The sequence below is a fragment of the Pseudophryne corroboree genome, chromosome 8 (assembly GCF_028390025.1).
Source record: "Pseudophryne corroboree isolate aPseCor3 chromosome 8, aPseCor3.hap2, whole genome shotgun sequence".
NCBI classification, from domain to species: Eukaryota; Metazoa; Chordata; class Amphibia; order Anura; family Myobatrachidae; genus Pseudophryne; species Pseudophryne corroboree.
The window spans coordinates 214,498,389-214,516,269 of NC_086451.1; the positions used below are offsets into that span (position 1 = coordinate 214,498,389).

At 46.5% G+C, this 17,881-nt stretch overlaps 1 protein-coding gene across 4 annotated transcripts in view; it reads right to left on the reverse strand.

Annotated features, from left to right (window-relative positions):
• Positions 1 to 17,881, reverse strand: part of OPHN1 (oligophrenin 1) — a 584,093-nt gene that overhangs the window by 12,054 nt on the left and 554,158 nt on the right. For all 4 annotated transcript variants that reach the window (XM_063937075.1, XM_063937074.1, XM_063937076.1 and 1 more), the window contains 3 exons: positions 3,731 to 4,000; positions 2,382 to 2,547; positions 1,801 to 1,851 (listed from right to left, as the gene is read on the reverse strand). In XM_063937075.1, the coding sequence (XP_063793145.1) occupies positions 1,801 to 1,851; positions 2,382 to 2,547; positions 3,731 to 4,000 (487 nt within the window). The remainder of the gene's footprint in view (positions 1 to 1,800; positions 1,852 to 2,381; positions 2,548 to 3,730; positions 4,001 to 17,881) is intronic.

Genomic DNA, 17,881 nt, shown 5'->3' on the forward strand with positions numbered 1-17,881 from the left:
CTCCCCTGTCCCCTTCCACCTTTCCAAGTCCCCCTCCGGCTCTCCTGTTACATGCTGCCTCTCCTGTCACCCACTGCCTCTTCCCTGTCACTCTCTGCCTCTCCATTGTCACTTTCCACCTCTCCCATATCCTCCTCCGACTCCACATGTCACCCTCTGCCTATCCCATGCCACCCACCACCTCTCCCCTGTAATCCACTGTCTCTCCTATCACCCACTTTCTCACCCATCACCTTCTGCCTCTCCCCTGCCCCCCTCCACTTACCCATGTCACCCTCCGCCTCACCTGTCACCCACTGCCTCCCCAACGTCACCCACTGTCTCACCTGTCACTTTCCATTTTTCCCCTGTCCCCCTCTACCTTTTCAAGTCCCCTTCTGCCTCTCCCTGTCACCCACCGTCTCTCCCGTCACCCACCGCCTCTCCCCTGTCACCCACCGCCTCTCCCTTGTCCCCCTCCACCTTTCCATGTCTCCCTCCATCTTTCCATGTCCGCCTCTGCCTCTCCTGTCTCCCTTCGCCTCCCCATGTCCCACTACGCCTCCCCTGTCACCCACCACCCATTCTATGGTAACTTGATGGTGTCCTGTAACCAATTTTATTGTCAGACGGGTTCCCAGAGCAAAATGGTTTGAGAACCCCTGCAATAGAAATTACATAATAAAGAGGTATTTCTGCCAGAATATCCCTGATATTATTCAATGGTGCTTATAAAATGTTATAATTTTGATTAATACACATTTGATATTTTTCAAGTACTAGCATGAAGCATCATTCTGGATACTGAAACCTGTTAATCTTCCTAATTAAAACGTGTACAAAATGTGGCGGCTATGAAGCAATACAAAGCTCCACACTGATCAATGCCAAGCCACATAAACATAATTACACATAAATGCATTCACTTAAGCACAGGACATAGAAATCACTTGACTAGTGATGTAAGTGTTTCCATTTAAAGAAAAAAGTTTAAACACAGGGCTTTTGCCAACAAATGGTAAAAATTAAAGGTGGACAGTAAGTGGCAGAGATACGTTTAATTAATAGGCAGGACGTCACAGGACAGAAGAGCTGGAACTTATTACCCACTTTAGACATTCGTTCACAAGTTGCTCATTGCTAATCCTGTTTTATCTTATTACAACACTAGTAAAGTGAGTCACTGTAATGTTGGCACAGAAGGGTTTGTATATACTGTAGTTGATCTTCTGCTGCATTTTTATTCCACCACAGATGAATGCAGTATAAAAGCAGACTTCATAGAGATTGCTGGATCACATTGTAGACATGGGTGTATCTAGTATGTGTGCAGGGTGTGTGCTGCACATGGCCCACACAGCACATGCTGCACTCATACATTATATTTACCTCTACGGAGCAAAAATGAAAATGGCACAGCCGCCATTTCCTTGAAGAGTTGCATGTGTAGAGAAATCACCGGAAACATGACACGGGCACCACGTTCCCGTAGGCCTGCACATGTACAGCAGACTCTGGCACTGTGCCAGGATCTATTCTGCAACTGTGTTGGCAAGAGGGTGGTGGGGGGGGGGTAAATGGAGGGTGCACACGGCCCCCTGCAGAAGATGGTAGAAGTGACCCTATAAAACCTTTGTGGGCACTACTTTATCTAATATGTCCCAAAGCATCAACTTTATGACATTTTGATCATCTATTAGAATATATTAGAGGAAATATTTATATATTTAATATTCTGCTCTCAAGCACTTAGGTACAGCTAACTCAGTTACCATCATGTAATGACTAGGTCAGCAAGGAAAGGTTAGATGTATTACCCACCTTCCCCTTGGTCTGGATGCCTTCTCAAAGAATTTAGTTCGAGAGGCAACTCTGTAAAACATAATAATTATAATTAAAACCATTATGCTCATATACTAACACATTGTAAGCAAATCATTTTAATACAAAAAACAATGACTTAGGGGTCTATTTATTAAGCAGTGAAAATAGTGGAGAAAAGGACCACTAGAGAACTTGCCCATGGCAACCATTCAGCTTTGAATGAAGCCTTATCTGACCTTTACATACCTTCTAGAAAATGTAAGGTACAGATGGAGCCACACTCATCTAGGCTTCTCTGCTGCACCTAGGTGCACCAAGGTTTATTAGCACAAGCCTTTCATCTAGCTGCAATACAATACAGAGAGAACAATACAGCAGGGGATTAAGTCCGACTGCCTGGCTCAGTTAATCCTATTAAAGGCATAGATGAGGAGGGCCCCATCTGTAGATGCTGATTGGTTGCTATGGGCAACTTCTCCACTGGTCTGTTTTTCCACTGTTTTCACTGCTTCAATAATAGACCCCTGTAATACAAATCCATTAAAATAAACAATTATCATTGTGCGGATATCACTCACACAGATGCTGGGATGTCCTCTTTTCCACTAACGTTGACATCGGCCCTTGGCTCAGTTTTAGAGGCTATGGCTGCCCTGCAAGGTGGGTCAGGCGGTCTCACCGGTGGGCGGGAAATAACCGGCCTTTCTCCTGGTGAACGGACTTTACTGATGTTATCATAGTCACCTGTATGTACACAATTTCAGCAATTTAACAACAGGGTCAAAGTTTATTTCTTTGAAGAAAAACAAATATAAGAAAACACAGATTAATAATTACAAAGGCAACTGTTTTCTATTGTCTACAATAAACTTTTTTTTAAAGATGTACCGATGTGTGTGTGTGTGTGTGTAGGTGTGTGTATCTACTGTATGTGTGTGTGAACTACCTAAATCTACTGAGTTACATGCAGAAAATTCCACCACCTCACACATTTAGGCCCAACGCCTACACACATACATACACACACATTCATTTTATATGTATATAATCCCCTTGATGAAGTCCTATGCTACAGGACGAAACGCGTCGGGACCGGGACTTACAACTCACCCTTGACTTCTTTGAATGGACGGATAAGCCATTTTAATCTATAAATTTTGTACGTATGCTACCTGCATTTGCTTCAGGACATTTTGTTTACGTATTAACAGGATTGGGCTGCTGCTCACCTTGTGATTCTAATTTGTGGACAGATAAGCTGTTTATTCATTTTTATCTTGTACGTGTGTTACCTACATTGGCTTCAGGATTTATTATATTAAAAAATATTGTTTATGTTTTACAATTGTGTCTAGCTCTTACATATTGGAACTGGAATTGCTCATCCAGTTCTTTAATTATATTGGGACTAGCAAGGCCCCTAAAGTTTGGAGCATTGTATATCATTTAAACAGTACACACTATGTTGGCTTTTATTTCTATTTTACATGTTTCAAAAGTGTCATCAGACTGAAGCAGTTTCCCAAGGAAGCTAAGTCGATCCTTTTTAAATTTACACTTTGCACTTTTTCACATGGTGAATTGATTTTACAATTTTTAAACACCATTAGGCGCTCTTCTGCACTTCATTTTCTATATTTTATCCATATCCATACTGGGCACGAGCTGCCACCCATAATTCATGGGGGGTGTCAAAACATTTTCCATTTAATTATAAATATTTTCACTTAAGCATATTCATTATACTTCATCTTGTGTGTCATTTAGGATTAGCCTTGGCGCTATTCTCCATTTTATATATATATATATATATATATATATATATATATAATATATGCGCACATAAAATAGGCTGTATATAAATATGTTTTATACACATCACATACATGTTAACTGAAAAGCAAAAAAAGTGTGGCAGTATAGTCACCTTCTCTGGGACGGACTATAGGTCGCTTGACATACACAGGCGAGGTTTTGGTGGGCACAGAGTATAACGGGAGATCCCCATTTAGGTGGTTTGCATTTGTCTTAGCCCCTTTGTCCTGCATCAAGGAGACCATTTTAGAAACATCCACCTCAGAACAGTGATCTGTGGGACTCTGTATATCCATCCGGGGCACCAGTTTCTTCCGTTGTACAGGAAGAGGGTGATCGGTGTTTGTGATTAGGCCGTTTCCATTCTGTACAAAACTATCATCTGAAGCAAAAAAAAAGCCAAAATGTGATTAATTGCAGTTTTTTCTCTCAAAGTAAATTTTTTCATTTGAATTGAAGAGGATAGTGGACTCCAGGGAATGCCAAGTATGGCAAATACCTCATTGCTGTCAAGGTAAAGCCACAAATCACCACCACTTAACATTTGCAACTGTAATCCTGCAATAGCAAGGTGTACCTGGAACTTCAAAGTAGTGACCGTTACAGAACTAGATGACAAACACACAAATTCTGAGACATGGAAAAGACAAGATGGCTCAGTCACAAAACGTGGGGAAACCGTTCCTAGAACGTACTCAAACACCATGATGAGGTCTGCAATGCCTTGCATATAAGCTAATCTTAATAATTACAGTATGTATCACACTTATTTGTACATATCCCAGGGCAAGATGTATACATAGCATAATAGGATTTTGGTACTTACCAATAAATCCTTTTCTCCTAGTCCGTAGAGGATGCTGGGGACTCCAAAAGGAACATGGGGTATAGACGGGATCCGCAGGAGCTTGGGCACACTAAAAAGACTTAATCTGGGTGTGAACTGGCTCCTCCCTCTATGCCCCTCCTCCAGACCTCAGTTATAGGAACTGTGCCCAGGAGAGACGGACATTTCAAGGAAAAGATTTTTTTTAAACTAAGGGCTACAAACCGACCGGCCCACACCACAAACATACCGTACAAACGGAGTAACTTTAAACCAGATAACAGTATGCATTAACACCAGCAACAAGCTGAAACAAAACAATACACAACCCGTGTATAAACTAATTTAACCAGCAAGAAAACACTGCAAGTAATAGTCCGCACCGGGACGGGCGCCCAGCATCCTCTACGGACTAGGAGAAAAGGATTTATCGGTAAGTACCAAAATCCTATTTTCTCTTACGTCCTAGAGGATGCTGGGGACTCCAAAAGGACCATGGGGATTATACCAAAGCTCCAGAACGGGCGGGAGAGTGCGGACGACTCTGCAGCACCGACTGAGCAAACGCCAGGTCCTCATCGGCCAGGGTATCAAACTTATAGAACTTAGCAAACGTGTTAGAACCCGACCAAGTAGCTGCTCGGCAAAGTTGTAACGCCGAAACGCCTCGGGCAGCCGCCCAAGATGAGCCCACTTTCCTGGTAGAATGGGCTTTCACCGACTTCGGCACCGGTAGTCCGACCGAAGAATGAGCCTGCTGGATCGTACTACAAATCCAGCGTGCAATAGTCTGTTTTGAAGCAGGATGACCAATCTTGTTGGCAGCATACAAGACAAACAACGCCTCAGTCTTCCTAGCAACAGCTGTCCTAGTGACGTAGATCTTCAACGCTCTTACAACATCCAGAGATTTTGGAATCGCCACAGCTTCCGTAGCCGCCGGAACCACAATAGGTTGGTTTATGTGAAATGAAGAAACCACCTTCGGCAGAAATTGTTGACGAGTCCTCAATTCCGCCCTATCCGAATGAAAAATCAAGTACGGGCTCTTATGAGATAAAGCCGCCAACTCTGACACCCGCCTAGCAGACGCCAGCGCCAAAAGCATAACTACCTTCCAAGTGAGAAACTTCAACTCAACCTTACGCAAAGGTTCAAACCAGGAAGACATGAGAAACCGTAAGACCACATCAAGGTCCCATGGAGCTACAGGAGGCACAAACGGAGGATTGATATGCATTACTCCTTTCACAAAAGTCTGAACCTATGGGAGGGCAGCTAACTCTTTTTGAAAGAAAATAGACAAAGCCGAAATCTGCACTTTGATGGAACCCAATTTCAGGCCTGCATCTACCCCCGCCTGTAAAAAGTGGAGAGAGCGACCCAAGTGAAAATCTTCCGCAGGAGCCATTTTAGACTCACACCAGGAAACATACTTTCTCCAAATACGGTGATAATGTTTCGCCGTAACCTCCTTCCTAGCCTTAATGAGAGCTGAATTGACCTCCCTGGGTATACCCTTACGAGCTAAGATCTGGCGCTCAACCTCCATGCCGTCAAATGCAGCCGCGGTAAGTCTGGAAACACGCATGGCCCCTGCAACAACAGATCCTCTCTTAGAGGAAGCGGCCACGGATCTTCCACCAGTAAGTCCTGAAGATCCGGGTACCAGGCCCTTCTTGGCCAGTCTGGAACGACGAGAATGGCCTGAACCCTTGCTCGTTGAATGATCCCCAGTACCTTTGGAATGAGAGGAAGTGGAGGGAACACATACACCGACTGGAACACCCACGGAGACACCAGGGCGTCCACTGCAGTGGCTTGGGGGTCCCTTGACCTGGAACAATACCTTGGGAGCTTCTTGTTGAGACGAGACGCCATCATGTCGATCAACGGAATTCCCCAGCATCTTGTCACCTCTGCAAATACCTCTTGGTGAAGAGCCCACTCTCCCGGATGGAGATCGTGTCTGCTGAGGAAATCTGCTTCCCAGTTGTCCACTCCCGGTAGGAAGACTGCTGACAGGGCGCACACGTGTTGTTCTGCCCAGCGAAGGATTCTTGTGGACTCCGCCATTGCCTCTCTGCTCCTCGTTCCGCCTTGACGGTTTATATGCGCCACCGCTGTGATGTTGTCTGACTGCACCAGGAAAGGTTGACCCTGAAAAAGGCTTCTTGCTTGCAGCAGGCCGTTGTAAATGGCTCTTAACTCGAGAACATTTATGTGGAGACAGGCTTCCTGAAGCGACCATTTCCCCTGGAAGTTTCTTCCTTGGGTGACTGCGCCCCAGCCCCGGAGACTTGCATCTGTTGTTAGAAGTACCCAATCCTGGATACCGAATCGGCGTCCCCCTAGGAAGTGATGACCTTGTAGCCACCACAGGAGAGAAATTCTGGCTCTGGGAGATAAACTTATCTTCCGGTGAATGTGAAACCTGCCGAATGGGGTGGCTTCGTACGCCCGCAACCATCTTCCCCAGAACCTGAGTACATTGATGGATCGACACACTCATCGGCCTCAGAAGTTCCCTGACCATCGTCTGCAGTTCCAGAGCCTTTTCTTCTGTAAGAAATACCTTCTGTAATTCTGTGTCCAGAATCATACCCAGAAAAGGAAGCCGAGTGGTCGGAATCAACTGGGATTTTGGCAAATTGAGCACCCGACCGTGCTGTCGCAGAACCGACAGTGACAACTCTACACTTATCAGCAACCGTTCCTTGGACCTCGCCTTTATCAGGAGATCGTCCAAGTACGGGATAATTGTAACCCCTTGTTTGCGAAGGAGAACCATCATTTCCGCCATGACTTTGGTGAAAATCCTCGGAGCCGTGGAAAGCCCAAACGGCAACATCTGAAATTGGTAATGAGAATCCTGTATCGCAAACCTGAGAAAGGCCTGATGTGAAGGATATATCGGGACATGTAAGTAGGCATCCTTGATGTCGACTGACGCCATAAAATCCCCCCCTTCCAGGCTAGCAATCACCGCTCGAAGGGATTCCATCTTGAACTTGAAAACTTTCAAGTATGGATTGAGGGATTTTAGATTTAGAATTGGTCTGACCGAACCGTCCGGTTTCGGCACAACAAAGAGGCTCGAGTAGAAACCCTCCCCCTGCTGGGACGAGGGAACGGGAATAATGACCCTCTGTAGACACAGTTTTTGAATCGCTGCTAGCACCACCTCCCTGTCTGGAAGAACTACTGGTAATGCCGAAACGAAGAACCGGTGAGGGGGCATCTCCTGAAACTCCAGTTTGTATCCCTGAGACACGATCTCTAGTACCCAAGGATCCAGGCCTGATTGAATCCAGACCTGACTGAATATTCGTAGACGGCCCCCCACCGGTCCGGACTCCCCCAGGGAAGCCCCAGCGTCATGCAGTGGACTTGGTAGCAGCAGGGGAGGACTTTTGGTCCTGGGCGCCTGAGCCTGCAGGAGGTTTTCTTCCCCTTCCTCTACCCTTTGAAGCGAGGAAGGACGAACCTTTTCCACGCCTGTATTTATTGTGACGAAAGGACTGCATTTGCTGATGTGGTGCCTTTTTCTGTTGTGTGGGAACATAAGGAACAAAAGAGGACTTACCCGCAGTCGCGGTCGAGACCAGGTCAGCCAAGCCGTCCCCAAACAAGACAGTACCTTTGAAGGGTAGCGCTTCCATAGCCCTCTTGGAGTCGGCATCAGCGTTCCATTGATGTATCCACAGCGCTCTCCTGGCTGATATCGACATGGCATTGGTTCTTGCACCCAAGAGACAGACGTCCCTCACCACGTCCTTTATGTAATCTGCAGCGTCCTTAATATAACCAAGAGTTAAAAGGACATTATCTTTATCAAGAGTATCCATATCATTAGCTAAATTCTCAGCCCATTTAGCAATAGCACTACTCACCCATACCGACGCCACAGCGGGTCTGAGCAATGCACCCGAATTAGCAAAAATGGACTTCAGAGACATCTCCAGTTTGCGATCCGCCGGATCTTTGAGAGCTGCCGTGTCAGGAGACGGAAGTGAACTTTCTTAGACAAACGAGATAGAGCTTTGTCAACATTTGGAGATGCCTCCCATTTTTCCCTGTCATCAGAGGGGAAAGGATACGCCATGTAAATCCTCTTGGGAATCTGCCATTTCTTATCCGGCGACTACCAAGCCTTTTCACAAAGAGTATTCATTTCATGAGAGGGGGGAAACTTCACCTCAGGTTTTTTTCCCTTGAACAAGCAAATCCTTGTTTCCTGTACCGCAGGTTCATCAGAAATGTGTAAAACATCTTTTATAGCCACAATCATGTACTGAATACTCTTAACTAACCGTGGATGTAAAGCTGCATCACTGAAATCGACCTCGGAATCAGAGTCCGTGTCGGTATCAGTATCTACCACTTGAGTAAATGGCCTCTTTTGCGACCCGGATGGGGTCTGTACCTGAGACAAATCCTCTTCCATGGACTTTTTCCACACCTGCGTCTGTGACTCAGACTTATCTAACCTCTTTGATAAGGAAGCTACATTTGAATTTATCGTACTGAGCAATGCTAGCAAATCAGGTGTCGGCTGCGTCGACAGTCCTAACTCTAGCCCCGCATCCGCTCCCCCAATAACCTCCTCCGGTGAATAACCTTCAGCCTCAGACATGCCGACACGTAGTACCAACACACCACAACACACAGAACGTCCCAGCTAGGTGACAGGCCCACAATAAAGCCCAGATAGAGGACACAGAGGGAGTATGCCAGCTCACACCCCAGCGCCCATATATCGCAAGAAACTATATATGTACCCAGCGCTGCCTTATGTTAATATTAAGCACCACACTGCGGCCCCTCTCTGAAAATGCCCCCCGTTACTTGGGAGAGAAGCGTGGAGGTCCCGGCAGAGTCTATCCCTCAGCCGCGTGTTGTAGGGAAAATGGCGCCCGTGAGCTGCGGATGAAGCTCCGCCCCCTTCCCGGCGCGCTTCGGCCCGCCAATTTTAAATCTGAAAAAAGATGCCGGCGGGGGTCTGTAAACGGTGCCGAGGCACCAACAAACTCCAGTAACATGCTGCCCAGGGCCCCCCCCCCCCCAGCGCCCTGCACCCAGTTAAAACCGTTGGTGATGTGTGTGGGAGCATGGAGCACAGCGTTACCGCTGCGCTGTACCTTTACTGAAGTCTTCTGCTGTCCTGAAGTCTTCTGATCTTCTCATACTCACCCGACTTCTGTCTTCTGTGAGGGGGCGACGGCGTGGCTCCGGGAACAAGCAGCTAGGCGCACCAAGTGATCGAACCCTCTGGAGCTATCGGTGTCCAGTAGCCGAGAAGCAGAGCCCTTAACTAAGAAGAAGTAGGTCTGTTTCTCTCCCCTCAGTCCCACGCTGCAGGGAGCCTGTAGCCAGCAGGTCTCCCTGAAAATAAAATACCTAACAAAGTCTTTTCTAGAGAAACTCAGGAGAGCTCCCCTAGTGTGCATCCAGTCACTCCTGGGCACAAAGTCTAACTGAGGTCTGGAGGAGGGGCATAGAGGGAGGAGCCAGTTCACACCCAGATTAAGTCTTTTTAGTGTGCTCAAGCGCCTGCGGATCCCGTCTATACCCCATGGTCCTTTTGGAGTCCCCAGCATCCTCTAGGACGTAAGAGAAATTATCTATAGGCAGGGCTCAGCAAATATTTTGGAATCTCGAAGCCAGACTTAAAATTTAGGTGCCACACTTAGGGGGCGATTCAGTTGTGCCCCAGCAGAGTGTAAATAACGTGCTCTCCCATGCTGGTTCCTAGCTTACACTGCTCCCCCTTCTGCTATTTGATATGCTTCTCCATGACCAGGACTGACTGCCATGAGAGCACAAAGCATTGCTACCTTTAATTAATATGCGGCCCCTCGCTCTCCTTTCTGGCAGACACCGTCACATTCAAATATTCCAACCCAAAGGCGCCAGCAATAAAAAAATGTAGCAGTTGGTAATTAGCTTTATTTACACAGGCTGAATGTCCTGCATTGCATACAGCGATCAAGGGAAATGTACTATTTACTGACAGGTCAGAACTCGCTGCCACTGTATACAATTCCATCACAGCAAATACCTGGGTGTGGTATGCAAGGTCAACAGTAAATAGGTCGACAGTAACTAGGTCAACCACTATTGGTCGACAGGGTGTCTAGGTAGACAGGGTGTAGGTCGACAGGTCAAAAGGTCGACATGAGTTTTTTATGTTTTTTTGGTGTCGTTTTCTCCGTACAGTGACCGGGAATGCCAATTACTGCACCGTGCCCCCTCGCATGGCTCGCTTCGCTCGCAATGCTTCGGGCAAGGTGCCTCGCTCTGCTACCGCTGCTCTCGGCGCAGGTTACTATTCCCAATCGTAGTCCGCGTGGATCGTTAAGTAAGAAAAAGGTCAAAAAAGAAAAAAAATTGTGAAAAACTCACGTCGACCCTTTGACCTGTCGACTTGGAGACCCTGTCGACCAATAGTGGTCGAACTAGTTACTGTCGACCTAGAGACCGGGTCCCCAAATACCTATACTACTACATTTGGTTTCTTTGCTAGTTTGGGAAGTAATTGTCTAAACAGTTCTGTGAAAATCTACCAGGTGAGGTCTGGTGGTCTATTTTTATTTCAAACATTGATATAATAAGAATCAGGTAAAACAGATGTGTATACTATTTCATGGTGCACTTTATAATAGTCATTCCAGAGTTAGAGTTGGGTAAGGCAGTGTTCTTGCCTGTCTTGCCCTACTAAGGGCTGGCAGTGGCACATTTGTTCTTGCTTATTATCTACATATTACAAGCCATTTTTCCAATTTATGTACCAGAAGATATTGGCTAATGGACTATTTCCCAGTGTCAAACCACAAACTCATGTTAGTCAATCCAGCATTAACTCTCTAGCAGTCACTGGAGTAGTTGGTCCATTCAACTAATGATTATTTTAGGGTAGTTCTTAATATAGCAGCTCCCAGTAAGGTTTGTGTCATCTATGTAACAAAACTCACTGCTGATAAAAGATAATACATTTTCTCATACATCCTAGAGGATGCTGGGGTCACATCAAGAATCATGGGGTATAGACGGGATCCGCAGGAGACATGGGCACTTTAAGACTTTGAATGGGTGTGAACTGGCTCCTCCCTCTATGCCCCTCCTCCAGACTCCAGTTTAGATCTGTGCCCAGGCAGACTGGATGCACTCTGAGGAGCTCTACTGAGTTTCTCTGAAAAGACGTACGTTAGGTTTCTTATTTTCAGGGAGAACTGCTGGCAACAGTCTTCCCTGCTTCGTGGGACTTAGGGGAGAGACGTCAGACCTACTTCTGTGAGTTTCAAGGCTCTGCTTCTTTGGCTACAAGACACCATTAGCTCCTGAGGGTTTGATCACTAGGTACGATAAGGGGCTCATTCCCAGAGCCGAACGTCACCTCCCTTGCAGAGCCAGAAGTCAGGTGAGTAGAAGAAGAAAAGAAGACTTCAGTGACGGCTCATGAGGTACCGCACAGCGATCGCACACTGCGCGCCATGCTCCCACACACAACAGCACTACAGGGTGCAAGGCGCGGGGGGGGGCGCCCTGGGCAGCATATAAATCTAAAATAAGACTGGCAAGAGGAGACATGGGTGCCTAGGCACTGTCCTAACCCCCGCCAGTATAAAGATTGTTAAAAGTGTTAGTGTTTCAGAACTGGTGTTTAGGCGCTGGGTTGTGGGCTGGCAATCTTCCTCTGTGTCTCTCTGACAGAGTTTACTGTGGGTCTGTCCCCTATATGCCCGGTGTGTCGGTGGGTGTTTGGTACACGTGTGTCGGCATATCTGAGGCTGAGTGCTCCTCCCACAAACGGCTGTGGGAGTGACCCTGTTGGCACCGCCGGCTCCTGATGGTACTTGGTACATGTGTGTCGACAGGTCGGTGGCTGAATGTTTTTCCCAAGAGAAAACGATATTAGGGACACAGACGTGTGTGGGTGGCTATGTAGGCACCACCAATATCTGACTGGGTAATAAATTTGCATATCAGAAAGGGTATATATATATATATATAGTAAGGTTGCATACCTCTGTGTCCCAAACACAGACGTAGAAATATCTATGGAGGATGTCATGTTCACAGCTATATTTCCCTCAGACCCCTCGGGGTCGCAAAAATTTTATTTTGCCCAGTTACTACTCCCTGATATCGACACGGATACTGTTTCCTATGTGGACCATAATGTTTCCTGATTAGTTCCGCTAAAAAAAGAAAGAAAAAAAAAGAAGAGCATTCAGTACATGAGTAGTGCACATTAAAGACGTCACTGAGGACTCTGGCTGTTCCTGACAGAAGGGTCTATGTGTGGATATGTATATATATATATATATATATATATATATATATATATATATATATATATATATATATAAAAAAATATAAATATAATGAAAGCTGAGGTATCGTACCTCCTTCTCATGTGCTGAGAGCTCTATGTGAGAAAGTCTGGGTCAGCCCTGACGAGATGGTTTCAAATCCTCATGAGGATTCTGATTGTTTATTTCTTTTCCTGCCGCGGCCAGAATAAAGTGGGAGTCGCCCCTGTTCTGCACGGGGCCCTGTCACAAATCCAGCGGATCGTATGCAGGAAGCTACGTTATATTCTAGTTATGTGTCCACAACTACGTTAGTTAGTCCCGCCATTACATGCACATGGGGGAGTAGTAGTATTCAAATATGGTCGGGTACCTTGTCATCCGATGTAGATACCCTGGGGAGTGATGGGGTACTCCTTATGTTGGGGCATATCAAGGACACTGCAGCATACTTTCGTGCGACTGCAAGGGATATAGGACTCTTGGGTTCCCGGGTCAATTCCATGGCGGACTCGGCTAGGAGGGCGTTGCGGATTCACCAATGCAATGCTGATGCTGACTCCGAGAAGAAGGGGAGTCTCTTCCCTATGAAGGTGAAGCCTGGTTTGGTGACGGCCTAGTTAATTTGATCTCGACAGCTGCCGCTGGTAAGTCTGCTTTCTTGCCCTATGTTCCCTCACTACGGATGATGACACATCATTGTCGGATGCAGTCATTTCGGCCCAATAGATACAGATTCCTCTTTCTTTGCAGGTAGAGGAAGGAGAAAAGGGAAGAGGTCTGCAACCTCTTCAAGATCACAGGAGAAGAGATCATCCTCTGTTTTCTGCCACATCCACCGCATGACGCTGGGACTCTCTTGTGGGATTCCACACTGGTGGGGCCACGTCTAAAACTCTTCAGTCAGTCCTGGAACGGACCTGGACCGGGAGTTTTTACGAATAGTGTCCCAAGGGTACATACTGGAGTTTCCTGATGTTTCCCCTCACCAATTTTTCAAATTACGATTCTCCTCCGGACGGGGAGGTAGTATGCGACGCAATACAAAGGTTGTATCAGGATCAGGTCATTGTCCTGGTTTCCCCTGTCACAACAGGGAGAAGGCTTTTATTCAAGCCTCTTCATGGTCCAGAAGCCAGACGGCTTAGTCAGACCAATCCTAAATCTGAAATCCCTTAATTTTTACTTAAAGAAATTCAAATCCAAGATGGAATCTCTCAGGGCAGTGATTTCCAATATAAAAAAAAAAAAAAAGGAGTTTTTTTTCATGGTCTCAGTAGACATAACGGAGGACTAATTACATTTTCCTCCTCATTAGGCTTACCTGAGGTTTGCAATTCAGGGTTGTCATTACCAATTTCAGACGTTGCCGTTTGGTCTGTCCACGGCTCCAAGGATTTTCATCAGGGTGATGGCGGTAATGATGGTTCTCAGTCGCTAGTAAGGAGTCACAATTTTCCCGTACTGGGACGGTCTCCTGATAACGGCGAGGTCAAGGAACCAGTTGGTGCAAAACATTGCACTCTCCCTGACAGTTCTTCATCAAATTCCGAGACCAGCAAGAGTGTCAATTCATCAATACATTCGGTTGCTGGAAAAGATGGTTGCGGCCTACGAGGCCACTTAGTTTGGCAGGTTCCATGCCAGGGTGTTCCAGTGGGGCCTGTTAGACAAGTGGTCCGGTACCCACCTACACATACACCGGAGGACAATCCTGTCTTCTAAGACCAGAATCTCACTCCTGTGGTGGCTGCGCAGTTCTCACCTCCTAGAGAGGCGCAGGTTCGAGATCCAGGACTGGATCCTAGCGACCACGGTTGCAAGCCTCCGAGGTGGGGGGGAGGGGGCAGTCACACAGGGGGGAAAACTTCCAAGGAAGATGGTCAAGTTAGGAAACTTGTCACCACATAAACGGTCTACAGTTAAGGGCCGAAAAGCAGAACAGCAATGGCAGAAACCTCATGGATTTTCCGCTGGGCGGAAAAACATACAAGCGCTCTGTCGGCGATGTTCGTTCCAAGAGTGGACAACTGAGAAGCAGACTTCCTCAGCAGACACGATCTCCATTCAGAGGAGGGGAGACCTCCTCCAAGTAGTCCTCGAAGAGGTGACATGTCGTTGGGATTTCCTCAAGCAGAAATGATGACATCTCATCTCAACAAGAAGCTTTAGAGTTCCAGGTCAAGCGACCCTCAAACAGGAACAGGGAATGCACTGGTGACACCGTGGGTGTTTTCAGTCGGTATATGTATTCCCTACGTTTTCTCTCGTTCCAAAGTTCTGGGATCATAAAAGTGAATTCGAGTGAGCCTCATGGGCCTAGACTGGCCAAGAAGAGCTTGGTATCCAGATCTCAGGAATTACTCATAGGAGATCCCTGGCTTTTTCCTTTGCGCAAGGACCTGTTGCGGCAGGGGCCGTGCGTGTATTAGGACTTACCGCGGCTACGTTTGACGACATGGCGGTTGACCGCCAAATCCTAGTCCGTAAGGGTATTCCCACGGAATTCGTTCTCCACACTTATTCGGGCTAGAAAAGGGGTAACGTCTAAACATTACTACCGTACATGGAGAAAATAAGTTTAACTTGGTGTGAATCCAAGAAGGCTCCTACGGCAGAGTTTTCAGCTAGGACATTTTCTCAATTTTCTACAAGCAGGTGTGGATGCGGGCCTAAACTTGGGCTCAATTAAAATCGGCATTAGCGGGTTTCTTTTAGAATAAATTGGACTCCCTTCCAGAAGTTCAGACTGTCGTGAAGGGCGTGTTGCACATCCAACCTACATTTGTGTCCCAGGGGCACCATGGGGTCTTAATGGGGTGTTGCAGTTTCTTCAATCACATTGGTTTGAACCTTTAAGTAAGGAGGAGTGAAGTTCCTCACTTGGAAAGTGGTCGTCAGGTTGGCCTTGGTATGCGCAAGGCGAGTGTCTGAGTTAGCGACCTGGTCTCACAGGAGACCTTATTTAATCTTCCATGAAGATAGAGCAGAGTTGGAAACTCGTCAACAATTTCTACCGAAGGTGGTTTTCTTCTTTCCACATGTACCAACCTATGGTGGTGCCTGTGACTACCGACGCCTTCGCTGAGTCGAAGTCTATGCATGTGGTCAGAGTTTTGGAAATTTATGTCGCCAAGACGGCTCCGTTTAGGAACACAGGGTCTGTTTGTCCTGTTTGCTTCCAACAAGATTGGGTGTCCTGCTTCCAAGCAGACCACTGCGCGCTGGATCTGTGGTACGATTCAGCATGCTCATCTCACGGCAGGATTGCCGTTACCGAAATAGGTGAAGGCCCATTCTACTAGAAAGGTGGGCTCGTCCGGGGCGGTTGACCGGGGAGTCTCGTCATTGCAACATTGCCGAGCAGCCTTTTAGCAAACAATTTGGCTAAGTAATACAGTTTAATACCTTGGCCGAGGTTGACCTCATGTTTGGTTATTCGGTACTGCAGAGTCGTCCGCACTCTCCCGCCCATTCTAGAGCTTTGGTATAACCCCATGGTTCTTGATGTGACCCCAGCATCCTCTAGGACGTATGAGAAAATAGGATTTTAATATCTACCTGTAAATCCTTTTCTCTTAGTCCGTAGAGGATGCTGGGCGCCCGTCCCAGTGCGTACTATATCTGCAGTGATTATCTGTGGTTACACACATGTTGTGTTACGTTTCTTGTCATCCAGGTGCTGCAATTATTCATGCCGTTGGCTTGTATTCTGTGGAATGCCACGTTCTGCGGCATGCTTGAGGTGTGATCTGGTAAGATGCTCACCGTGGTTTAACAATAAATCCTTTCCTCTAAATGTCTGTCTCCCTGGGCACAGTTCCTATAAATGGAGTCTGGAGGAGGGGCACAGAGGGAGGAGCCAGTTCACACCCATTCAAAGTCTTAAAGTGCCCATGTCTCCTGCGGATCCCGTCTATACCCCATGGTTCTTGATGTGACCCCAGCATCCTCTACGGACTAAGAGAAAAGGATTTACCGGTAGGTATTAAAATCCTATTATTGTGATGGTGGTGTGTGTGCTATTCAGACCAAACATGCACACTGAGGGTCATTCAGATCCCGTCGGATCTACCACTTCATGTGCAAAGTACTGTACCGCTGTTCAGTTCTTTGCACATGTGCCTGTTCTGTGTGTGTGCGAATGAGCCCTGCGATGTATGAAGCAGGACAGCAGCAGACTTCCAAGGAAGCAGCAGCAATAGTCACCCCAACCACATCTGAATTAGCCCTCGTGTGTACTATACTTCTCCCCACCAACACATACATGTCTGTGCCCGTACCTCTGCACAATTCCCCCGTTCCTGATAAAACGCCCCTCTAATAGACTACATTCAGTGAGATGGACGCTGGAGCCAGGATAAAGATTTCTTACAAGTTTCCCAGGCTGGATGCCGCACTGTCTGCTCCCAACCATTCACTTTAATGCTTTCACTTCTGAGCCAGTGGTAGAACATTTAAAGTACTGATTCAAGGGACCCCTGCATTCAATCTGATGTGCAAGACGTTAGTATTTACCTTGTCCTTAGTACATAACCCTGTATTTATCTACAATAAAAATTAATCTACCATATAACTGCATTGTTTGACTTTTTTTTTTCTTTAAATATCATTCTATAGATAGATTTTCAAAGGCAAGAATCAATCTCTGAATTAACGTTGTGGTTGGCAAAAGAGTGGCACTTAGAGGGATGTTGCTGATGGTCTGATCCAGTAATATGGATAAGCTGTCTGTTGTGGCAATAGCATAGCTCTCTTTAGGGAAAGTGGATCTCTAGTCTAAAAACAAGTCAAATATATCTGGAACAATATTTCAAGATATACAGTAAGTGTGATTCTCCTCACTGACTTGTTTCCTAATGCTGGGCAAAAACTGTACAATTCTCTGGCTGGACTGCCCAATATCGGCAGATCGTCGAGGTAACTGTACAGTGTATGTGCACGACCGATCAAAAAATACTGATTGGTTGGACTTGCCAGATCGTCCAGCATGTCCGTCTGATGCAATATTTTGACGTTACAGTGTATGAGTAAGTGGCCAACCGACGGCCATTTCCTCTGTCCCATCACTGGGGAGATATACGGGGAAATGTCTTATCCCCAAGAAGGAACGCAGATATCA